We start from the raw sequence: 26,092 nt of genomic DNA on the forward strand, positions 1-26,092 counted from the left end.
GATAAAGAGGTTGGTTGCATTGAATCTACATACATCAAGAACTCAATATATACAAAGCAATGGTAACAAGGATAGCGAGGCGCCCACGTGGAATAGGCGATGATCTTGGACTTGCACCTGGGGGGCCTCACTTCATCTGTTGGAATTTGGAACCACACTATCTAAATTCTTTGTTCTTGCATTGGAAAAAGTTGATTTATGGACCACGATAAGCCCATTCCTTTTGTCAACTATAGCATGAGTGCATGACACACAGCTAAACAGGTAAATGTATTCTGGAAATCCATGACTCTTTGGCAAATGGGGTTCATCATTTTCAGGGGAAAAAAGAGGCGCCGCACGTGCATGGCGCCATGGAGTCCCTCTTTTGATCACGTCTACATCTAGTATGAAATGCAGCTGTAAAGAATTGAAGTCAGCAAACTCGATAAGGTCGAACCTGAGTCTACATATTGAACTACTTCTACAATATTATCATTAATTCTAGCAAGTGGAAATTAAGAAATTTTCATGAGAAAAAAGAGGCGCAGCACGTGCATGCATGGAACCCAGGCTGCATAAAAGTCTATATATATTCTTTTCACGCAAAGATTATAGAGCTGTTTGGTTCTTCTTGGGTTGTTAATCTAAAAGCTTTGGAATGAGCATTACCATCATTCCAATATTGTGAGTGATGGCCTTTCTAATCAAAATTAATCCACAAGCAAAAGCATCATATATAATATCTCAAGAGAGATATATATGATCAGATTAATTGGTATATGGATGATTTGTAATCATTCTATGGCTTCCACCAACTTCGGCCAGCTTGGGATATGGCCTACTTGGAAGCTATGCCAAAATTTCCTTCATCCTTCACCCCAAAAAAAAACCCATTCAATTTAGCCTTGAGATATATGTAATCATCAGAACAAGGCCAGTCATGATTTAAGCCTGCAGGAAGAGTTGAATTTGATCGATAGACTTTGATATCATGTCAAAGAGTTACTTAATTTAATGCTTTAAGTTAATTTATATGCGAAACTAAGTTCTAATTAAATTTCCAACATATATATTTCGGACACAAATACGTTGGAACATGGGGTGGTCGCAAATTGTTTCTTGTAATTGATCACTTCTTTCATTTTCTTTAAAGATAGCATTAAGAAATGTAGTTTATATATGTAGGGCCATATACGCACGATGTAGCAAGCTCATTAATCAAGATTAGTAATCATTTCCACATGCAGGAAAGTGAAAATAGAAAATGTTGCAAGGAAAAGTAGCATTTGCAATTTGTACGAGAAAGTATGAGAATATACTGCTACAGGCTTCCTAGAAATTCAGAGGAGAACCTGTTTGATTGAGAACCCAATTGCAAGTTTACTAAAGCTTCTTGAATGATCACCCCACTAATTAATCCTCGTAATCATGATTGGGTTTGTGAAAAGATCATGTAATCAATTTCTAGGAAAGCCCTGCAATATGCATTGCTTTTGAGAAAACAAAAAAATCAAAGGAAATCAAACTTAAAACCCTTAACACACTATTCACCGCATATGGGTATATTAGCATCCTACCTTCACCTTTGTTATAGGCTTGCAGGCTTTCCTAGGAATAAACGTGTGTAAATATATAAAATTATATAAAAAAAATTATTTGTTACTATTTTATTTTTGGTTAAAAGGAGTCTTCATTAACTTATTGGTGTAGGGTACATAATAGGATAACGAGAGATGAGGAACATTAATTTTCTGTCTTAATTATTTTTACGCTATTTAAACATGCAACCTAACCCTTTCAAGGAAAAGAGAGATGCGTATAGCTAGGCTACATAGTTTTTGGTTTGGGCCTGACTTCCAAAGTGATGAAGGGGAGTTTCATGTTACTTCTGAAATCAGTTTTTGCTCTGTGGTTTAGAATTTTTGTCAGTTGTATGAAAGAAAGGTATCTTATAGTTAGGGAGTGGCATGAGTATTCTTAAGATATATATATATATCCTATAAGAGATCATTCTACTATTTTCTTTTCTAATTTAATTAAATTTCTTTCCTAAATAATGGAAGAGTTATTTCTGCATTAGTAATTGTTCACCTAGTTTGATCTTGGTCAAAGAAGAAGTTAGGGAATATATTATATATATTTATATCAAATTGAAAAGTAGAGTTTGAACAAGTTAGAATTTAAATAATGTTGGGTTCAAAGGATTAGAAGAATGGTCCCATGAGATTTGGTTATAGGGTCTATAAAGTTTGTGAATCTTAATTTGATGTCTTCTCCTTTTCCTTACTATTATTTAATAAACATATGGTCTCAACAACACTCATTGCCATTTTGCAGCTTCCCTCGAATGTTTTTATGTGTGTGTGTGACAGAGAAAGAGGAAGAAAGAGAGAACCTTATTCTTTTGGCATGTGAATGTGAGGATTGCAAATGTTTTCTTCATCATAAAATTAGGGTCACATGGAAACATGAAGAGTTGAGAACCAATGGAATAAAAAAATTCACCTAAAAAAAAAACTATACATCTTCCCACAAAGCCTCTATTAAAAGTATAGGAATTATTCAAAAAGAGTATATATATATATATATCACAAACCCATTGTAATCTCCCATTTGACTTTGTGATTCCTTATTTGACTAATGAGAAACATTAAATATTTCTGCTTTTAAATCCAACAGCAAATCTTAAAATTATTGCCATCTTTGTTCAAATATGTTTTGTTTTGCCTGGGATTTGGCAGTATATATCATAGTTCAGTTTTTAAATTTCAATATATCTTCAAAAACAAGAAATTTCACTTATTTATTTCAAATACTATTTCATTCGAATAAATCAGTAAGTATATATATTTCATATCCAAAGTACTCACATATTTTTTAAGTTGACAAAAATTATTTTCCTCCTTAAGGAGTAGATAGATTATCCCATTAAAGTATTTTCACTAAATTAAATAAAAATTACAATAAATTGGTTTTCTTGTGGTTTTATTAATGAAATGATTGTATGTTCGGAACTAAAAAGAGGGTCTAATGAAGCCTAAAAGATGCTGCCTGAGACCTACTCAAGACTATAATCTTGAAGTTGGTCAAATTTTGAGTGGTTTCCCAGCAAATCAATCATTTTGGATACAAATATGAATTAAGAGAACAATATGACATTCATTTAACTATTTCAAATGAGGAAATAATTAGAACTAACTACCATTTTCATTTTTGCTAGGAAAATGAATATTGGAGTTGAAGATTAGAGAGAAAGCAGGGGAAGGAATTGTTAATTAATAATTAAGGTACTGCCCATTTACCTAAAAAACTGTGGCATCAAAACCATGATTGCTATTGGTGGCCTAAGTCTCTCTACTTGTTTATATATCTCATTCCCACATTAATGAAGACACAGATATCAATGAAATGATTCAGTTAATGAGGTCGGTTGCTAAAGTTTGAATGAAACCAATGAATGAGTGATCATATTTATGGCAGGAAATTGCACTTGGCAGAAACTACCGAAAATCTATCCTCTGCTGCCCATTCTTCATTTCACAATATTTTATTTGTTTGTATCTTCGTATTTGGCTGCCTACCCCATATGGCTTCAGATATAGAGATAGAGAATCAGATTGAAAAGAAAAATTATTGTTAAATATTTATGATCATGTTCATGTGATGCTTTCTCATGTCTGAATACTTATGCACCTCACTGGCTTATCTAATTACCTCCAAGTTGATGTTGTGAGTATATCCTGACATTTCTATGCAGCTGAACATGCTCCACATGCTCCACAAAACACCCACAGCCTTGTTATTTGGCAATTATTCCATTATTTCCATTACTGCTTAAATTTTTGAAATTGTTCTTAGTTGAGTTATATAATGAAAGTAGCAAGACTTTGAATCCAACCCCTCAAACTTAATTACATCACCACCTCACATTATCCTTTTAGCTCAAATAATGTTTTACTCCTCAATATCTAAATTGAATTGGAAAAAAAAAATACTCGTGTATAATTACTTATTTTTATAGAAAAAAATAAGAAAAATATAAGAAATTTGTATTCTAAATTGTATCATTTCATGTGTGTTTTTTATAGAAAAAATTCAAATTTTTATTTTTTTAAAATAAAAATATATATTTATTATTAAATCAATAAATATAAGTTATTTCGTTATTTTATTTGTTTAGTAGAAATTACTAAAAATATATCAATCTGTTTCACAATATTTTATTTGTTTGTATCTTCATATTTAGCTGCCTACCCCTTACGGCTTCAGATAGAGATAGAGAATCAGATTGAAAAGAAAAGAAGAATTATTAGTAAATATATGATCATGTTCATGCCATGCTTTTTGATATCTTATATCTGAATACTTACGCACCACACTGGTTTATCTAGTTACCTCAAAATTGATGTTGTGAGTATATCCCGGATACATCTCTGTGCAGCTGAGGATGCTCCACAAAACACCCACAGCCTTGTTATTTGGCAATTATTTCATTATTTCCATTACTGCTTAAATTTTTGAGTTTATATAATGAAAGGAGCAAGACTTTGAATCCAACACCTCAAACTTAATTGCATCATCACCTCACATTACCCCTTTAGCTCCAACTATGTTTTACCCCTCACTATCAAAATTGAATTAGATTTATGTATATTGATGCTGTAATCCTTACTCATAGGCAGCCTTTTCTTTCTTATTTCGAATGTTCCAAAATGAGTTAATTAAAATTTTGTTGAATATATATATATATATATATATTTTAAGACAAAACTGATGAGATTATTTATGTCATTTTTCTAGAGTTCTCAAATGAAAATAAGTCATTCACCTAAAATTATGATTTGACCTAAACCTTATGATCACAACTTATTATCTCAAGTAAATAATTTTAAACACTTTACTTATTTTCATAGAAAAAAATGAAGAAAAATTTTTCTTTTCTAAATTGTATCATTCCATGTGTGTTTTTTATTGAATAAGAAGTATATATATTTATTATTAAATCGATGATATGTTCATATGCAAGTTGTTTTGTTATTTTTTTTTATATATAATATTATAATATGTCAACTTCTCTGAAATATATATTTTCTAAAGTTAATGTATATATATATATATATAAATTAAAGCATCTTCATTAAATTGTGTATTTAAGGAGATAGTAATTATATGACAAAAGAAGTAAATTTGCATGCTCCAAATTCAGAGAATAGAGTACCAGATGGCCAAAAAACTTTAAAGAAATGGGTATCCTTTATTCCTTTACAAGAGTGAAGAACGGGTTCTAACCCCCCTCAAAAACTGCCATTATATCTCTAATCTCGATGTTCTTTTAACTATACTGCTATTATTCTTTCTCAAATTGTCATATAATATATTTGACTATTTCATTTGCCTCAAATTTCTAATTTAAAATTTAAATAAATAAACAATTTGAAACTGCTTAAGTATTTTTTTTAATAGTGAACGACTACATTCTATTTTCAAATTGGAAAAAAAAAAACCAAAAAGAGGGTAATCTCTTGTTCATGTACTATGGGATATATACAAGCTTTGGTTATATCAAAGTAAATAAGTTCGGGTGTTAGAGTCGTGTAGCATGTTCCTAGTTAATGATTTATATTAAGATACTCCAATAATTAAAATTTAAAATTTTATTTTCAAAGTTCAAATGCAAATTTTTACGAGTGAGATGTGATTTACAAAATTGAAAAACAATTATCTTTTATTGTGTAGTTTAATTTTACATGGACCAAATAAAATTAATTATTTGTAATTGACATATTGAGATGGGTGATAAAAATTGTAGAATATTTTAAATAAAAATCAAAGTATGTAAATTGGCCATAGAACTCATTCATGGAGATCAAAAAGGAAGAGGAGAGATTCAATGTCCCTCAAGCATTATGAATAAAATGGTTTTGGAAACTAAGATTAATTATTCAGAAATGGATTCAAAAAGATTGTATTATTAAATATTATTAAAGTTGGTCCACCAAATCAATGGAGAGGTCAATGTACCTCTCAATGTCAAAACCCTAATACACCACCACGACTTGAGAAAAGTACAATTAATCATGAACAAAAAAATCAAACCCCGAAGTAACAGAATAAGATGCACACATGCACTTGCTATAATGATAAGTGTAGAATAATGCAAGTATGATATTAATTATGTGATATTGCAACTGACTTGATAACTGAAATAACTGAAATGGGGATTTGTATGTTATTAATTTTTATGAGTCAAACATTTGGGCAAGTGGGAAGAATCAGATGTGAGCATAGGAACGACATGTGAGATCACATGAATGGCGGAAAGAGGGAGACCATTGGTGAAGAATTAATGGTCAAACTCAGAGCTCTTCTCCATCAGAAATCAGAATACCAAACCATATGGCATGTGCTTTACCATTTCAGAATAGCAGGCCTCATGATATGATCCACTTTGGAGCAATATATAGTCCACCTGTTTTTTTTTTTTTTCCTCTTTATTCTTTTTTCTTATGTCTATATAATTACATGCAAAACAACAATCATAAATAGAATCTTATTTTTAATATTGTTCAAAACTTTAATGCAAAGTAAACTTGTCCCAAATCCCAACAAAATCTACCAAAAAAACATATCGAAATGCAGAAAAATAACAAAGGAATCACTTAAACATGAATATATTACATGATTCAATTACTTCACCTTTAAATAACCCAAAAAAAAAAATCATTTGTATACCGTCGCTCCCTCCATAGCCTCTTAAAAGCACTCATTATCACCGACTTTAATTTTTGTATAAATAAGAGATAGAATTTGCAGAGTGTTTGACTATTCTTCAGCTCCTACAAGCATTCTTCCTTGCGAGCCTAAAAAATAACTTTATAGATACGACAATTTAATTTACTGAATTGTATCCTATCACATCTGACGTTTTTTTCCTTTAAAGTACAAACATATAAAAAATTAAAGAAATAGAAACGATTCGAATCTTAAATTTTAATTATATTAAAAATATATATTTTAAGGATGAATTTTATTTTTAAAAAATTTTAAAAAATAATTTTAATGTATTTGAAGATTTCTCCGATGAATTCCACCCGTGACAAAATTGATCATAGGCTTAAGGTTTGATTTCCTTTTCTTTTCCAATTCCATCATTAGACTACAAATTTTTTTTTTTTTATCTCAAGTACTGTTTAAAATGAGTTGATAAATACAAAGACAAAACAAAAGCTCACTTTCACTTCCAGAAAAAAAAAAAGAGGGCAATATTTCCAAACTAAGATTGATCTTCAAAGTTAATGAAATCAATCCTAAAGAGAGAAAAACTAGATGAAAAAAACGTTTTGCACTCTCGATTAGTACAACTTTTTTTTTCTCGTTTCTGTATGGTGAAAGGGATTAGGTCCCTCTATGATGAATAAAGTTGACACTCGCTATTCAAAAAAAAAAAAAATTGTTCTTGTTGGACCTTTGTAAAAGTTCTCAACAAAAAAGTAACATAGAAACATCAATTATTTTGTATTCCAATTTTCAACAATGTGTATACAATGAATACGTGGAATCATTTTTAGCTATAAATACTTTTGCTATTTGTTACTTTGTACAAGATGAAAATTTGGATGTTGAACAAGCTTTTCCTTTTTTGGGTCGGCTCCTACCAGAATAGACTACATTAACATTTTCTTCCCCTCCTACCATCACTACAAAGAATGCTGACCAGAAACGACCAATACTACCTAAACACCCTAATGAAAATGGTAGAACCCTAAGAATTATGTTACATTTGGGGCAATGGATGTTACAATGAAGGGTAACATTTGTAGACAATGGGGCTCCATTTACAGTGAGGCATTGACACGAAGTTTGAATTTTTTGTTTTTCCTTCTATGACTCCTGACAAAAAATTGCAGTGCATCAAAAAAGAGAAAATGATGGTGGAACCGGTGCCTTTAATCCTGTAAAAATTGGAAGGCTGGATTCTCAATAAGTTCTGCTGCGGGTTTTACATCTGCAAATTCTTTTACTTGCAAGGAACCAGTAAAGTCCTCGACTGAGAAAGGAATGCTACAATCGGAGAGGATAATCAATTAGGACTCTGAACCATTGACCTTCAACATTAAAAGGAACTAAACAGTTAAAACTCTCATTCTGCTTTTCCATCTTTCCATTTTATTATCCTACCTGGAATCGTCATCCAACAGGAAGGAGCTGCCACCATCATCTTCGGAATCACCTGTCATAAGAAGTTTCATGCTGGAAATGACCTGCACAAAAGAAGAGGTGTCATACCATACTAACTAAATGAGAAAAAAACAATACATTTCTCAATAAAACTTTCGGAGAAAGAGATTTGTCTACAATTTGATGTGACTTACATCTGGTGAAACACTTTGAGTGTTATAGTTGTCATCCCTATAAAGCGTACATACCCTATAAAGTTGTTGAACACTCAAAACCTGGTGAAGGACTCATAATGTAAGAAAAAGCAGAAAAATATTTCCAACTGTTTGAGAGCAATGTAGAAATATAAATACAAGCACATATATATTTACGAAATAGAAAAAGGAAACTTAATCTCAATATGTGATAAGTTTGGTTACATTTTATGTAACATTGACAATTATGGGCAAGACAACCTAACTGATAGTTCAAGGGCCCCTTTCCCAATCATAGGAATCACACAGTTTTCAAATTCTGAAGAATTCCATATTATATATGGGTTCCATGATGAAAAGAAAATGCATTTATCCCCCTTGCCTTACCATTTTCACCTTCTTGAAGAACATGTTATTCAGATATCACAAATCCATGCCTCTCTTCACCATTACTAGTCAGTTTTTCTCCAGAAGAATGATTGAGTCGCACTAGCTATTTAAATGACCTTTTCTTATTAATTTATTAAATGGAATGTTCCATGAACCATATTTGGCACCATGCCTCATCATCAGCAGAACTGTGTGTAGAAAGGAAAAGAGACTTACAGTACAAAGGTCATTTGTAATTTCATCATAGGATATTCTGGATTTTTGATGGATAACCTGGCAAGACAAGACCAGTTGCTCAGATTGGAGAAGTGAAAGAAACCAAAACATCAAATCAAGAGCAAGGAATAGTGGTTACTTCATTGCATTCCTTTTCATACTCCAAATAAAACCAGAATTTGACAGTAAATTAACAAATATATTTGCAAAAGAAATGCTAGGTACCAAAATTAGATTTCTTGAAGAAAGGGAACTAAGAATTGCAAGGTTAGAGGTTAACTATCCAGACTCCAGAAGTCAGAGACAATTTTGCACGAACTCAATGAATATAGCAAATTTCAAGATTTTAAATCCCCATTATAGATATAATGGATTTCACCCAGACAATGCAATCCAAACAAATTGAATATAAAAATCAAAGACTTCAGAAAATTCAACCTTATGCCAACAGATAAGGATAACTTGAAGAGCATTTCTCAGCTAAGAAATTAGCAAGATTTTCCATTGATGCTCTATTTGTTCCACTATAAAATTTTAAAAGAACTTGTGTGTGTGCTGGATCTGCTACAAGATTACGTGGAACTTATATTTCTTTATGCTGAACAGCTAAAGTAGTTGGATATAACTCATCACAACATCTTTCATTAGTTCTTTTCCAACTTGAGAAAATGAGTCCTAAAGATAACTGCCAAATGTTAATAGCAACATTACCACACACCCAGCCACCCCAACCCACATTTCCTCTTTTTATCTCAAACTTGAAACTCTATTTATGTGAAGGAGGGGAGGAAACACTCTGTGAACAGCATTAAAATTAAAATGTAATTACCAGACAGCATTGCCAGTGTTGCCTCTTCTAAACAACAGGGGACAAAAGTTATGAGGCATATTATAAGTCCATTAGTGAGTGCTCAATGGTCCAATTTTATTTAGGTGTAGTGGATATTCTTGATTGGTGGATTATGAGGCATGCTATCCATCCTACATTATACAAGAAAACTTACAAGATATGTACAGGTCTAGTATTGTTTATGCAAAATACAAGCTAAGCTCATATCAAACCCGAATTTGCCAAGTCTTGAAATCCAAGAACTGATCATCTGTTTATAATTCCAAAATTTGCCACCTCTAAACCTCTATTTTAATATCCAAAAGAGATTGAGGCCAGTTTAAACCTTCTAAAGCCAATTGCAACTAAATATTACGAAGTCAAAGTGGCATGACCTTATCGAGGAAGAAAAAAAAAGCAGTTCAAAGCTTGCACAGTCTCAACCAATTTCATAACCCTGTGGTGATTAATTACCAGGCACAAAAGAGAAGAAAAAAGAAAAAAGAAGAAAGAAACATTGGACAAGAATTACATGTATAACTTCATCAGACCACAAGGGTAAAAGTTACCTAATGTAAAATGAAAAACTGCAGAAACCTACCAAAAATCCAACAGCTTGCCTTGTGTGTTTGAGTTCAGCCCATGATGGGCCTGCATACTGCAATTGGAGAAATCACCATAGAAAACCATCAGCTCTTAATATGAAATTTAAATGCTATAAGGTGCCACAACTAATAAGCAAACAGGAAAAGTTTTTGTTCGTGGAACATCAAACTTCAAACAATTTGAAAATTCCACCTTCAACAGTCATTAGTCAGAATTAAAAAAAAAAAAAATTACCTCTTCTTTCACTTGGGCACACCATAGTTCCAATTCAGCTAAGCCAGACTTCACATACTCACCATTACTAAATGTGCAGCACTCTCGACGAAGAAGAAGGCTGTAGCAGAATATATTAACATCATATTTTGTAATTTATTCTAACAATCGTATCTACCGTAACAGGAAACTAAAAACGAAACAGTGATTTACCTATTGAAGAGTTGTACATTAATATATGCAAAAATTTGAGTGAAAATTTTCTGAGCAAGTATTGGAGGCACCTGCAAAAAAAAAAAAATCATAATCATAAGTGCATGATTCATCAAAAAGATGGTAATAATCCACTTTAATATCATCAAAAGTGCAAATTACATACAAAATTTTCTTTTAACGTGCAGAGGAGCCTGTCCAAGCACTCAATAATGCTGTGCCAGTGACTAGCAGGAGAAGTATCACCTTGTGACTCTTCAGATGTTTTAAAAGCAGTTCCCTTGGATGTCCTAGGCACCTGACTTGTAGGGTAAAGAATTAGCAAGATAAAGAAATTGCAATCCAAGATAGAAGTAATTGCTTCCGTGCATGTAAGTAAGCATAGGAAATTAATTAAGGGCATTTTGCCACTATCTATTAACACAACTTTTATAAGAAACAACAGTCCACTGAAGCTTATGTAAGAATAATCCTAAACTGCTGCACAACACACAAATCCATACAACTTAGATAGCAATTCAAACTACTTATATGGCAAGATTAGCTATAACAGATCAGCACATGATATCCTCAGATAGAACCTAAATATGTAGAAAATGAGAAAATAAGCTTAACAAGTACAAATGTCAAATTTTTATAAAATTAATAATGAATTAACTTTCTGTCGATCAACAATAAATCATTCACTTTCAGAATTTCAATCCAAGCAGGCAGCAAGAAGTAAATTGTGAGGACATTGAGAGAGAGGAGCTTGTGTTAGTTACACATGTATAGAGCAACCAACAAAAGAAGATATGATGTTCACAAGAATAATTTAAGTGTGTAGAAACAAGAAATTGGGCTAAAACAATTTTTAAAAAAATGTGAGACTAAGATGAAATTAACTAAGATTATAGCATGCAATGTTAATATTAACACACAACAATAACTTTCAGTTGATCATACAACAAATCACTCTTTCTACAAGTTCAAATGAGGCAACACAGCAAACTTATATTGTTGGAGGCATTACAGAAGGTGGGGAGATGGTTTCAAAAGTATGCCTCAGAAAAGACCACAATGCTTTCTCCTGTATATAGCAACTAACAGAATTTTGAAAGTTAACAAAATAAGTCACTGGAAAGAATCGGTGATTGAAAAGCATAGCTCCCCATACCTGAATACAACAAGAAATAAGTGGCGACAAGTCCTTCTTCAGGTTGTCTCTAATGATTCCATATATCTTTTCTACATATGCTGTGAGCTGCTGCTTAAAAAGCAGAGCTGGATACTTGGCCTCAACCTGGCGCACTACACCAATTGGAAGATTGGCAGAAGACGAACGAAAACTCTGAGAAAGAACATCATATCACACAATTTTCCTGAATAACCTCTAGAATCATTCAACAAAAATATTGATCACAATACAAGACTTTAAAAGAAGCATTAGAGTATTTTGGTTCCATTTTTTTGGGGGGAGGAGGGGGGCTGGTGTATTAACGAAGAATTCAGACATATTTAAATCAAGACCATTTCATGCAAACAATTTAGAGAGATTGCAATGAATCATCGTAATACTTGGGTCATCCTTGAAAAGAATGATGTTGGAGCAGGAGGTTTCTGTGCTGCACTTGAACCAGAGGATTTCAAACTTCGTTGAAGCAAAAACAATAATGCAGATGTGTTCGACAGCCAATAAGCCATGTGATCATTGTTGTCCTGATCCTGCAAAACATCACATAAAATCATGAATGTTATATTTGATTTATTTATCCTTGTCTTTTCAATTGCTTAAACCTGCTCAATCGGAGAAACATAATTTAATAATCAGGGAAAGTAGTCCGACATAAGTCCCTAGCAAAGAGAATAAATCCATAATCCCTCCTGCTCATATCTGATTAATTGCTCCAACATAGTAAAAAGCATAACTGTATCTTCATTAACCCAACAAAAAAACAAATATAATTAAGGCCCCTAATTGCTTTTGCTACTTAATTTTTGCTCTCAAAAGCAAAAAGCAATAAAGGCATTTGGTGCAACAGTGAAAAATAAAAAAGGTAATAATAATAATCATAACAACAACAAAAGTTTGAACTAAAAATAAAATTGAGACTTGATGAATAACAAAAAGAACATCTGACTGGAATCTTTCCATTTGAATCAGTGTTAATTATTTTAGCCATTTTCTCAATTTTAACCGAATAAGATAGTGCCTTTTTCTGTTTGTGTTTGCTTCGTGAGAAAAAACCTACAAAAGAAAAATGAGCGAGTAGCAAAAGCAATATTGAAACTCATATTTTCTGCCCCACTTTTCCAAATACTGCTCTGTAATACTTGACATAACTTTCATCCATTTGGATAGAGAAGGCAAGAAACAAATATGTATTACCAGCTTTCTTAAGCTAACAACCTAGAAGGCATCTTCTTAATGTAGAATGAAATGTTCAAATTGCTACAATAGCTTTTATTGTAGCCAATATTAATGTAATATCTGCATCAGCAAGAAAAGGGCGGTTGATATTGATGACAATGATTTGAGATAAAATATGAGCTTTCTGCAATAAACAAGTTACCTCTAATGCAGAGCCAATCATCTGAATAAGACGATCAAATACATTTGTCCTTTCTGCTTCAAATGATCTCCAGTGGAGAAGGCATTTGTATATCGTAAATGCTGCAACAGGCTTTTCTTGACTGTATCCAAGATTCTGTGTTACACATTTGATTAGAGCGTCTACATTCTCCTGTGGCATGGGTGATACATACAACAAAAATTAATACCTAGAAATTTCACCCAAACAAATACTGAAAACAAAAAGTAGAAAAGGGAAAATCAGTTCGATAATTTGAGTCCATACTTGTTGCCTTTCAATATGGGATCTTCTCAATTTACTATCTTCTCTACCAAACGTTTTTGATGGACCAGAACTCAGTTGTGCCTGTCAGAAAGAATGTCTATATCAGGATCATAGAAACAACAAAGAACCAAGTATGCAGATATATCAGATAAACTGAAGTAAAAGGCAATTATACAGTCTCTACGCTCTTCACTTACATGATGACCATTTTCCAGAGGCTGCAAGACCAACAAGGAAAAATAAGGAAAGTGAAAAATATTCAGAACCAATAAACCAACTTAAGAAAAGTAAGAAAAGCATATTTAAACATAGCTTACTGCAGATGTCGCAATTGACAAATGCTCTGACATTTTTCTACTAGGTGCACTCAGCAATGCTTGCTGTCGCAAAATCTGGTCCTCAGTTTCCATGTCCAAAATCCTCTCCTCAAGCCTGTTAAAAAATGTAGACAATCATTCAGATGAAAGAAAAGCACCTCCAGTCAAAGATTGAAAAATCCAATTGACTAGACATTCATATTAACATAAACATCAAACTCATATTATTGCAGTTCAAAATAGGGATAAACCTCTGCATTGCAGTTTTTAGCTCAATTATCTTCGACTCTGCCTCCAAAGCCTGCTTTAGCCGCTCTTCACTAAGCTTGTTTGTTTCTTCATATTTCCTCTCTGTTTCATCAATTTTGTGTTCTAATGAACTTAGTAGAGCCTGCAATGGCATTGTGGCAAACAAGATTTCAAAAAACATTAAGACATGGTTACCAAATTTAAAATGACATCTAGCATGCCTTTAGTCAAACCTAAGGTCTTATTGAGAAGCAACAAAATTCAAACAATACCTTCAGCTGTTCATTTTCAGCAGTTAGTTTATTCATCAATTCATCATCAATAACAGGGACCTCCTGAATGACAGGAACTTTTTCAGCAATGCTCTTTGCAGCTTCACACTCCTTGATTAGCAACTCCTTTGTTTCCTGAAACTCAACTTGCATCTTCTGCAAAGCAGATTGCAACTTTGCATTTTCCTGGTTTTTGGATTCCTCAAGGTCAACCTGCCCTCATAAATGAATCAGTTAGAAACAAGAAAATTTTGCACTGCTGTTTACAAAGTATATTTAAAACATAATAAATAATTCTCTCAGTAGCTATTATCTTTCTTGCATGTTTTGCTACAAGAAATTAAAGAAAGGCAGAATTGGACTAATTAAAGCAAGATAACTTGTGCAGAAGCATTATTAGTAGCCTTCTTATGAAACAATATTAAAATGCATCTGCTATCACAACCTATAAGAAAAAACAAACTAGATGGTAATTTAGTAAAAATGAAAAATCACCCAGAACTTTAATGAATCATAAAGCATAAGACATTCACCATAAAGAAATTCACATCATAGTTTATCACAAATTTTAACCAACAGGTATTGAAGATAATTTTATGACATCTATACGGAAATGTTATAAACCTATCAAGTTATAGTAGTGATATTATTGTTATTAAGAAAAGATCTACCCTCATTCGTTTTTCCAGCTGCAAGCGCCACGTTAGTTCTTCAACTTGCTTTTCCAGCTTACTTTTGGCTTCTTGGAGAGCACCAGTTTCCTTGGCAGCCTGCAGACAGACGGGGAGATTACAAGAGATGATAATTTCAACTGATGCAAGCGATAGAAGCAAAAAAGAGAATCATAATTCCATTTCTCAATAAATTGCAGTTAGCAGGGATTGATGCCAGATATTCCCTCACTCTTCTTCGTAAATTAATCAAAATGAGCAGAAAATAACATCAATATTCACATAGCAATAAAGTACATTAAGAAATATCATTATCTATGAAGAACTTGTTGAAACAAAAATATAAGAACAGACTCATGCAAGAAAAGATCATGAGCTTAAACTAATTCAAGAAATAAAGAAATGCAAAAATCACCATTTTTAGTTTCCGTAATTCTCTACGTGCAACTCTTACTCTCCAGGCACATTGTGTGGCAATTGCTGCTTTCTTTAACCTCAGAAAATAAAGCCTGGCCAAGAATCGTCGACAATGACTCTGTAACAACATGAACTCACATGGTATCAGTATACTGATGTACAAATTATATAACAGAAGTTGCAACAATAAAAAGCATCAGCATTATTTCTTTTTCTGAACTAACCAGCATCATCCTTTATTGCAACACAACTAAGATAACTAACTAAAAGCAAGACTAGTCCTTGTTTTTATGAGTAACAGTTGAACCTAGAACCTAACTGAGCCCAATCCCACACTTTACAACCTAGGGCACCCCTGGGACTGCTTCTGCTCTTTACATTTACAACTAGCCGGAGGGCACAGTAGACTTTTTCTCCCTTTTTAATATTATTGTCACCAGCAGAAACTAGGTTCTACTCAAGAATGCACTCAGTACAACTTGATCTAAAACGAAGGAAATGCTTAAACAAGTAACAAGAATTAGAATACATTCTTATTTCTAAAGCCTACTAATTGAGATATTAGGGGGAAAATAAACAGTAACACAAGTAAAAAACAAATTCCTCAAGAGAAAGAATAAACCAAAAAAAAAAAAGGAAAACTAGTGGCTACTAATTTTTCTTTAATTGGAAAGAATTTCTATCTTTACCTGAATTACAGTTGCAGCTCTTGTCTGCTTCCTGAACAGAAGCTCATTACGAGCAGTCATCCCACGCATACCTGCTTGAATGGAAACAGCTGAGAAGTACAACCTCCTGTAAGCTTTCCTTCCAAGAAACTTGCGCGAATGTTTTTGAATATTCAAACAAGCAGCTTCTCTTCTCATCCTCTCATACTGATGGCGTGTCACTTGTCCTGCAACCAGGTTAGAGAAAACAACAGGGAAAATAATCTCAATAGATAGGGCAGCAATTCCAACTGATGATGCAATTTACAAAATCACATATATAAAATGCTTATCACCTCTACACAAGGCTTGAATTTGTATGGCGGATAACCGCAACAACATAAAGCGTTTACGACCCAAATATGTACGGACTTTTCTCTGTATAACACTTGCCGATCTTCCTAAAACCTCACTTCGACGTGCATCTAGTTCAGCCATCTGACCAGCCCTGAGAAAAACTTTTGTTTTACCAATCTGCAATAGCAGCAAATCTGTAAGGTACACTATTAACTGGTGGAAGAGCTTAGCAGAAGCAACAAGATCAAAATGCACTAGATGCCAAAACTGATGCGATCAGCCAGCAAGCAAGAGATGAGGACATACATGTATACACAAACTACTTAAGAAATACATGGAATGACAAAAACTGTACCAAAGTTATTTTAAGAAAATTTATGGATCCAAGATGTACCTGATAACCACTGAGGTTACCCTTCTCCAGAATCCTCTTGCTAGCAGTGACCTCATTATAGCTACCACTGAATAAGTAACAGATGAAGAGAGTTAAGCATCTCATAGGTAATTCATAGATTCTAGTAACATAATTCTAAAGGATAAAAGATACACCTAAAATAGAAGTAATAATTTTGAGCTGCAAAAGAAAATCTTGGAAAAGCTACCTCCCATGGAGAACTTCTGGAGCCAATATGGCAAACCGACCTATAAATTCACGAAACATCTTTCGAGAGGGAAATCCAGCACAACTAATTCTAATTGCCTCCATCACTCCCTGGAATCAAACATGTATCAAAGCCATCATGCATGGACATACAGCAGGTTACTTATCAGCAAAAGCAAGGATTGACAAAAATATCAAAACATACCCCACAACGAAGTTGTTGTAGTACATTATTGTTTTCAAATATTGCTGGCTTAAGAGCATTATTTGGCTTTACACAACGAATGTAGTGTGGTTCAGTGGCACTTAAAATCTCAAGCAAAGCTTGGAGTTGTTGCTGTATAAAGCACATTGTATGAGTGAAAATGAAATAAAACACATGAAGCATGTAATCTCCTTTAACATACACACTGAAGCATAAACAGACCTTGAAGCGGGAACCTATCGAGGAAAACTTTGATGATTTGGAAGATTCCTCAGGTAAAGGAGGAAACAAGCTTGATACAAAAGAGCACTCTGAAGCACCCAGTAGAGCTTGATGCTCTGGAACAACATAATCTTTGTTCTTATCCAGGAAGAGCTCAGTCTGGTAAGTCACCTATAGCAGAAATCCTTTCACAGTGAAAATTAAGCAATTTCCACTTAGATTTTCCAGAAGCAGATCTAAGAATCCTAGCTGATGTGACTATTTCAAACTAATGTTGAGATCATTTTTAGATTTATTTAAGTTCCAATGTTACCAGTTTAAGTACTTACAGAGCAAAACATAACAGTTTAATTTATTTAGGTTTTATTCAATTTGTTGAATCAAGGCTTTTAGGAGATTCCACATTTGCTAAACATGGATTGCTATGCGTAGTTCAAGTAGAAAGCTAATTGGTCCTTCTTGTTTAATCTAACCGGTTCAGAGCTGTGTTTGTTAGTCAAGTTTACCTTCCTTTTTTAAGTTGGACATCATCAAATCCTGCTCGTATACGTAGTCATAATCAGCCAAGTACCCTATATATCTAAATTTAGTGGAGAATAACAGAGATATTTCCAGCAGTCTTATCTTTTAGCTTGCTATTAAGTGCCTCCCAAATGTGCTTGCCAAGATTTCCCTAGCGTAGTGAAGAAACTTACATCACCAGCATAATGACAAATGGTGAAGTCCGTACGTGCCAACTTAGGCTTACTGAAGCGCTTATGGTCTTTAAAAGTCTGATAAAGCTTTTGCGCAAATGTCTCATGTGTTGATCTTGGAAACATACTATGAAAAATAACAGGAGTTATTGTCACAATCACAGGGTAATTGAAGCAAATGAATATTAGAATTAGCAATAATCTTCTTCAAATAAGTGGAAATGGCGATTTATCATTGCTATGTATTCTGATACCTACCAAGCCTCATCGAGAAGAGCTATGATGCCACCAGGTTTCTGTAAGCATGAAAATAAACATTAGTATATAAAAGTTCTATTACACATCATGACAAATTAATCCTCCTCCCCCCCACCCCCAATGTTTCAAGGAGTTCCTTCACAGCGTTATTTTCAAAAAATTTTATTAATTACAAACATCAATAAGATCAGAATATATTTTTTCAATTCTTTCAATGTTGATATTTTATTTAAAAGAAAGTTAAATAGGGAAGTGGCAAACATTTTGACATGGACGGAGTATTTCTTTCCTACAATAAATAAATTTCTGATAAAGAATAAGCAGATAAAGCATAAATACAGCAGAAGAATTAATGGCACAGAAGATAATTTCCCATCACAAGTAACTTAAAAACAGTCTAGGCATTAGTAAGAAACATGACAAGTACTCATAGCTTACGACTTCCAGTTAACATTGACTAAAGACAGAAACCTCCAGTTAACAACAAAAAATATACATGGAAAGATTTAAAAAAAAAAAAAAACTCAAAAAATTCTGATACCAAGTCAATTACCATTTTCATGATTTACCTTCTAATAGAAAATTACTAAAAAAATTCCTGATCAATATCATGCAGGCTAATAAAAAGTGACTATAGTATGGAGGCCAAGCGGTCTTTGTGTAAGATTCATCCAGACAACCCACTCAGCTAGAAAGATGCATTTTCAATCTAAAAAGCATGGGTTTAAATTGACATTTTTTAATAAAAAAATTAAAAATAATTAAAGCTGTGTAAGGATCAAAATGAATTAATTAAATCCATTATATCACAATATGAAGAAAGACCAAGATCTAAAGATACCAAATTTATTCACCAAAGGTTCATAACAGAAACACAAACCTCTTTTCACATACACAAAAATATTATTATAGCATAAGTCAGATTTCTGGTGAAAAATCAAATCACGCTAATGCAGAAGAGGAACTTTTGAATCATAATAATTTTTTGCCAGCTGAAAAATAAACATATTATCCATCAACCAAGGGACAACTGGGGTCTAGATAGAGAAAAAGGAACCACCCCAGTCCTCCCAAAACAAAAAAAGATTGTTAATACAAACATGGTAAATGCATAAGTATACATAGACACATAAACTCAAGATCATACATACATACATACATACATGTACATATGCAATTCAGCAGAGTTTGTCACATAATTGCATGTTGCAAGTGAGATGCTGGTCATACAATAACAAAAATAGAAGAAGAGGTAACATACCTTTTCAATAAGGTCAAGAATATCTTGATTATCAATAAATTCTATGTAACTCCAGTCAATTGCTTCCTTTTTATATTCCTCCTGCTCCATCTTAAAAACATGCTGGAAAACCACAGCATCGATTATGTTAAGCATAGCTTTAAAAGCATAAAAACTGAAAATATCCCTAGCATCAATCTAATGTGTAAACCTGATTAAAATGCTGCTGCAGCTTTTCATTTGTCAAATTGATACAAAATTGCTCAAAACTGCATACAATGGAAATTTCAAAAATTTAGTAAGCATTGACAGAGCCAAACTAAGGAATATGGTGAACAGTTCTGCACACTGTAAAACTTGGAAAAACAGACACAAGATGCAGGCAGAATGAACTTAAAACATATAGAATGCTGCAATCATCCGGAAGAAAAACTAAAAAAATATACCCAAAAATTTCATCAGCAATAGTGAACCTACATGATCTTTTAAGGGAATCTTTCACATTATGGTAAATCACCAAAACAATTTACAGGTGCTTCATGGCCTTATAATATTGAATTTCCCTAACTAGACATCCCACTCATGAAAAAGGTACAGGATGTCATGAAAGAAATTTCCTTAAATGACGAAAACAAAGCATACCGGTTAAGCACCTGTTTGTCTTGAAACTCTCAAATCCATAAATATCCAGAACACCAATCAAGAATTTTGATTCCGGATCCTGACCAATAGAAACATTTATCTTGTCCACGAGCCTGGGGAAACCAAAGTGTAAAATGTTAAAAATTATAGATGAGTTGTGTTGAATCTGCGTATTTGTTTGTGCCTCTCCAGAATGAATCCATCTAGTACATTGAAACTTACCAGTCAAATAATTTTGAATAAACAATTTTGGCCAAGGCATCTCTACTGACAGCTGCTGCATCTGGATCAAGCGATTTTGTAATGCTCTCATCACGAGTCACAATAACACGTTTACACAAGGAGTCTTCAAGAGACTTTTTATCACACCTAAACAATAGAGATGTATTAGAATTTTTTGGCATTCACATCTATACATAAGGACAACAACATGGATGTCTAAGGACAACAGTTGTAATGACAAATTACATGAATAGTTCAGCTGCAGTTTTTAAATGGAACCGAGATTTATCATCCTTAGGTTCAGCAGCATCTGTTTCCTGTCCCTTTGCAAACTCAACATTTCCTAAATGTAGAATTGCAGCCACGACTCGGAATATTGCATCCTGAGATAGTAACACTCAAGCAGAGATTTAAAAGAAAAAAACAGAGACAAATAATTCTAACTCAAAAAATTATCTAGAATTCTAGATGCATTACCTGCTCTGCCTGACTGATCCCAACAACATCCATAGCTCTCCTAGTATCAAGATACTCCTTGGAATCATCTAAACCATCCAGCTCATAACAATTTGACTGGTTTAAATAATGAAAAGTTCGTGGATTTCCCAATTGGTACTTCTCAACATCCTGATGACATGTATTAGGAAATGTAACCAGAAAAGACTTAGATGCCTCTTTGGTAACAAAAAACCAGTCAACAATGGCAAAGATGAAGCCTGGATGTTACAATAATAATTGACTCTTTTACCACAAGCTGTATCATGAGGCCCAAAATAGTTTTAGTGTCATGTTCTATTAACCATATCCTTTGCAAACCTAGACCATGGAGCTCCAGACATGGGAGCTATAACACATTTTGACATGGAAAAAGATCTACAGAATAACATAACCAGAATTTGATAACCCCAGCCAAGAGAACTTGAAATTGCTGCAAGCTAATTACTAGAGAGTTAATTTTGGCAACTTTAAGATCATCCCTTCGCTTCTGCACTACATTTACGTCTAAAAGGATAATCAATTCCAATTATTGAGGCATCATTTGTGTTAAGGAAAACTTTATCTGAACAACAGATCAAGCTTAAGCTAGAACAGAAATTCTACTTTAATTAAATTTTCTTTTTTTTTTCTTTGTAATTAGCAATACAAAATAGACCCGAATTAATCTGTGAAGCTAAAGGCAGAAAACTCAAGAAAAGACACCATTACCTCCGGCGGTGCAGCACAAAGCATATAAAAGCAATGATAGTTTCTCTCTGGATCAGACACTTGGCAAACACGAGATCGTTCTAGCAAATAAGTCCTGATTGCAGCTCCAGAAATTCTACCCCTTTGATCGAACTGAAGTTCCACAAACTTGCCAAAGCGGCTGCAGTTACATCATATTCAATAAGGGGCAATCTTTCATCAAAGAAAACAAGAGACTTGACACAAAAATCCTCAAAGCATAAGTAATAAACCTATGTCCTGATTATAGGTTTCCAACCTTGAATTATTGTTTCTGACAGTCTTCGCATTGCCAAATGCTTCCAGAACAGGATTAGACTACAAATGTAAGAGCAAAAAATTGGTAAAAAGAATATATTTTTTATTCAAGCAACCTCATTTTCCAAGAAGCGAGAGGAGGGAACCTTACATCCAAGAATGCAACATCAAATTCATCAATTCCACACATTGCCAAACAGAATAAATTAAGGAGTTTGACCTACCTCCAAGACCTTCTGCTCTACAGACCGCTCCCCTTCCTTGTTAGCTCTCCCTCCCATATAAGCTAGATAGCGCATAAGCATCTTTGTACTCTCTGTTTTACCAGCTCCACTTTCCCCACTTACCAAAATTGATTGGCTTATTCCCTCATTAATCATCTGTCTGTTCACAACATTTATTACATTAATGATGCATATGAAGAATGCAGACAAACTTTATGATTGATAATGAGAAGCATAAAAACAGACTACCTGTAGGCAGAATCTGCAACAGCAAATGGATGTGGGCTCAGCTCACCCAAAGCTGCCCCTTTGTATTGTTCCATCATGTGATTGTCATATAAATGTGGCAGTCTTCGAAAAGGATTTACAGCAATCAATATGTTTCCTGTGTAAGTCTGGAACAAACATCAGCATATTTAGCTTCAACACCAATGCATATCTCTAAAAGAAATAAAACAGCCATACACAAATTAAAGCAACATATCCAACACTCAAAGGAATGTGATATGTGGAACATGATGTGAAAAAACCAACTTGAGTAACCAATGCCCAACTTCATAACAAATTAAACAAGACAGAAAGACATGCCATACAAGAAACATCTTGTGAAACAGCTAATCTAAGTAACCCCCGCCAACTTCGAACTAAATATAACAATGAAAAGAAAGGGGTAACAGGATGCAAATCAGGTGTTAATACTTACATATATTTCGTTAATATCGTATCTGCATCTTAAATTCTGCAAAACCCCAGGTTCATGTAAATATGCTAGCTTCGTCATATCATCAACACCGCATGAAGGAAATTCAGGATCCTTTGGATAGACGCTAGATGTCTTGGCCACAATCTACATAACATGAAAGGAATACAAAGCCACAAACCTGTCAAACTCCAATTTCATGTATTCAAACAATGACTAAATAAAGATAGAATTCATGGAGACCAGCATATCTATTGAAGGAAAATTGTAGCTTGAACAGATGATAGATGCTGTTAGATGAAGTGATGAACCATAATCTAAAGAAAATATGTTTTACCATAGAAATATCTAAACAGTGCACAGTATAAGCACTCACCGTCTTCTCTGATGTACAGTTTACTTTAATCTCTTCCCCATTGATTTCTTTCACTTCCCCATCTATCCAAGCTACCTCTGCATCCTCCACCCAAACATGAGATCCAACAATAATATTGGATGGAGCAACCTGTGAGGCCATGTGAACTCATTAGCAGATCAATGTGAAAAACAATGAAACATAAGAATAAGTTGTATTTATGCAAGTAGTTATGTAAGGCTATCAAAAATCTGGTACACTACGTTCTGTAACCACCATCAGCTGTCACATTGGAAATACTAATCTTTGGTTTTTATGCATCTCACCCTACCATTCTCTAAAACAATTTTCAACATCTGTCTATTAACAAGTCAAAAATTAAAACCATTGTGATTTGGAGGTCATGAAACATGATCTCTACACAGAACAGAGCTAAGGCTGTGAACATCTAACCCTCTCTGAGCTGCCATTAGTTTTAGTAAACTAGCTACTTATCGAAAGGCAAGTACATTATGCTAATGCTGCACCAGGAAAACTTATTAGATGAATTGCACTAAGCAAATTATGACAGAGCCACCTTTTCATTAATTTCAAATACAAATATCCAGGTTAGTAACTATCCATCAAGAATCTTACCGACTAAGAAAAAGAGAAATGCAGCTCCAGGAACTGGAATTAGTTTAACAACACAAAATTTTCTCATAAGAACAGTTTGTTACAATGAATATTTTACACAATAAACAACACAAAACCCAGTAATTCACTATTAAATGATGCACATTTCTAAATCAATCCAAGAGCAAAACAGAGGAAACAAATAACATTCAGAAAAAAAAGTAAAAATAATTTTAACTTTGATTAGTTCATTGGAGCTAAATAAACTACCCTTTTTATTCACGAAACTGAATCTAAAATTAACAAAACAACTAAACGACACATTTAACTATAATGCAAATACATGAAAAGATTAAATAAACTTGAAAACAAATAAAATCGCACGGGAAACAAATGCAGACCATTGTTTCTGATTCGATTCAGATCCGAGGCAACCCTAGATCCTTCCACGAACCAATGAGCAACGTATCGACATTCAAAATTTTCCTCCAAATCTCTGCCTCTAATCAACCAAAAACACAACTTTCACACTCCTCGCTTCCCTATCTCCTTTCTCCAACCGTACCAAATATATTTCCTCCTTCTCTCTATAACTGCAGAGAATTCGTTATTGCAATGTCCTTTTTTTCTTTTTTTTTATTTATTTCGTTTTTTCTAGGAAACGAAGGGGGTGGTCACATTGAAGGAAAGTGCCGTTGCAGAGAAAAGCTATACAATGGCAGACCTTTAAACCCCTCCTTTCCGCCAAAGCAGCGATCCAAACACCAATCAAAGCCAAACTCTCCCTCCTCTTTGCAAGTTTTTTTCTTTTTTTTCCTTCCCTTTCTCTCTGATTTTCTCTCTCGCTTTGTTTTTCCTCTCTTTCTTTTCTCCCTCTCGTTTTTGGTTTTCCTCAACGACGTGAACGCGTGAACTGGACAGCAACGACACGAAATTCCTAAACTGTCCTTAAGTTTGGAGGATATTTGCTCATAGTGCCATGCGTTGTGTCGCCATAACGTTATTCTCTTCGACGGCTCTAGCTAAATAAACCTAACTTATTTAATACCAATGCCCTTTTTAAGCCCAACCATTTTTTCATCTTTAAAGGTTTTTTGTCTTTTTTACATTAACGTAGTTTACATAAAATCAAGTATAAAAATAAAATATTGATATTATATTTTTTTCGCATGTACATACATGTATTTATATATATAAAATATATATACACATTATGTGTGTATATATATATATATATATAAAGATTAATTTAAAATTTGATTGGATGATTTTTTAATTATTTTTTATTTTTTACTTTTTACCTTTTACTTTTTACCTTTTACTTTTTACTTTTTACTTTTTCCTAATTATTTATTTTTTATAAAAATAATAAAAAAATTAATTAAAAAAAAACCTTAATTTGTTAACCCAAAACATTTTCTTATGTTTATATTCTATAAAGTTGTATTTAAGTTTTATGTTGGATTTGACATTAATTAGAGATGAGATTGATCTTGCTTCTATAAATAAAAATCTTTCTCTATTTAATAGAGCTGAATTTTGTGTTAAAATTAGTGAACTTGTAATAAATAATATCAAAATTTATTTAAATTTTTAATAATGTGGGATCTCCTTTTAGTGATATTAGAGTCGAAATAAACTCACATCAATATAATTCTCTTATGCAATTAAATAAATAAAAATATCACAAATTTCACATCAATAAGAGATGAGAAATGTTTTTAAATTTATAAATAAAAATATTATTTCATTTAATAGATATGTCATTTGAATTGAAAATATGAATTTATAATAAATATATTAATCTAATAATAATTAAAAAAAACAAAGGTTAACACATTATTCTAAATTCTTATAAAACATATATAATTGAAGTCATCTTGAGATTACAAAATGAAAAAAATCAAAATATGCAAATTGTAAGTTATGATGATATTATTTGATGTACATATAATTGCAACTTGCAAAGTTAGATTTGTAATTTACTTAAAAAAAAAAAAAAACCTTTTATTCATCACTTTTCATGCATATAATATGAGTATA

The 26,092-nt window shown here is 33.0% G+C and overlaps 1 protein-coding gene across 3 annotated transcripts; it reads right to left on the reverse strand.

Moving 5' to 3' along the window:
* Positions 1–7,458: 7,458 nt before the first annotated feature.
* LOC18602860 (myosin-6) lies at positions 7,459–24,973 on the reverse strand. 3 transcript variants are annotated; one of them, XM_007034491.3, is made up of 39 exons: positions 24,451–24,973; positions 23,456–23,584; positions 23,083–23,226; positions 22,629–22,774; positions 22,380–22,539; positions 22,157–22,215; positions 21,880–22,039; positions 21,151–21,300; positions 20,920–21,056; positions 20,674–20,820; positions 20,463–20,564; positions 20,021–20,078; positions 19,831–19,932; positions 18,570–18,607; positions 18,312–18,438; positions 17,617–17,787; positions 17,395–17,526; positions 17,191–17,300; positions 16,983–17,049; positions 16,588–16,765; positions 16,274–16,479; positions 15,583–15,702; positions 15,168–15,266; positions 14,497–14,709; positions 14,227–14,366; positions 13,976–14,090; positions 13,856–13,876; positions 13,659–13,739; positions 13,374–13,544; positions 12,379–12,525; positions 11,978–12,151; positions 10,988–11,119; positions 10,822–10,892; positions 10,630–10,729; positions 10,391–10,447; positions 8,961–9,017; positions 8,355–8,435; positions 8,161–8,243; positions 7,459–8,043 (listed from the first exon to the last, which is right to left on the reverse strand). In XM_007034491.3, exons 1-39 carry the CDS (start codon positions 24,451–24,453, stop codon positions 7,929–7,931), a joined length of 4,503 nt encoding a protein of 1,500 aa, XP_007034553.3. In that variant the 5' UTR covers positions 24,454–24,973; the 3' UTR covers positions 7,459–7,928. The 3 variants fall into 3 exon arrangements, with proteins under 3 accessions (XP_007034553.3, XP_017975245.2, XP_017975246.2); XM_018119756.2 differs by lacking the exons at positions 23,456–23,584; positions 24,451–24,973 and having other exon boundaries at positions 22,629–22,764; positions 23,083–23,219; XM_018119757.2 differs by lacking the exons at positions 23,083–23,226; positions 23,456–23,584; positions 24,451–24,973 and having other exon boundaries at positions 22,380–22,535; positions 22,629–22,765.
* Between the last annotated feature and the right edge of the window lie 1,119 nt (positions 24,974–26,092).

Source organism: Theobroma cacao, chromosome 4 (genome assembly GCF_053813885.1).
Source record: "Theobroma cacao isolate CCN51 chromosome 4, ASM5381388v1, whole genome shotgun sequence".
NCBI classification, from domain to species: Eukaryota; Viridiplantae; Streptophyta; class Magnoliopsida; order Malvales; family Malvaceae; genus Theobroma; species Theobroma cacao.

Coding starts and splice junctions, on each gene's coding strand:
- LOC18602860 (XM_007034491.3), bottom strand. Junction 18,439..18,569: donor GCTCTTCTCGATGAGGCTTG/GTAGGTATCAGA, acceptor TATTTTTCATAG/TATGTTTCCAAGATCAACAC. Junction 16,766..16,982: donor GTAACCTCAGTGGTTATCAG/GTACATCTTGGA, acceptor CTGCTATTGCAG/ATTGGTAAAACAAAAGTTTT.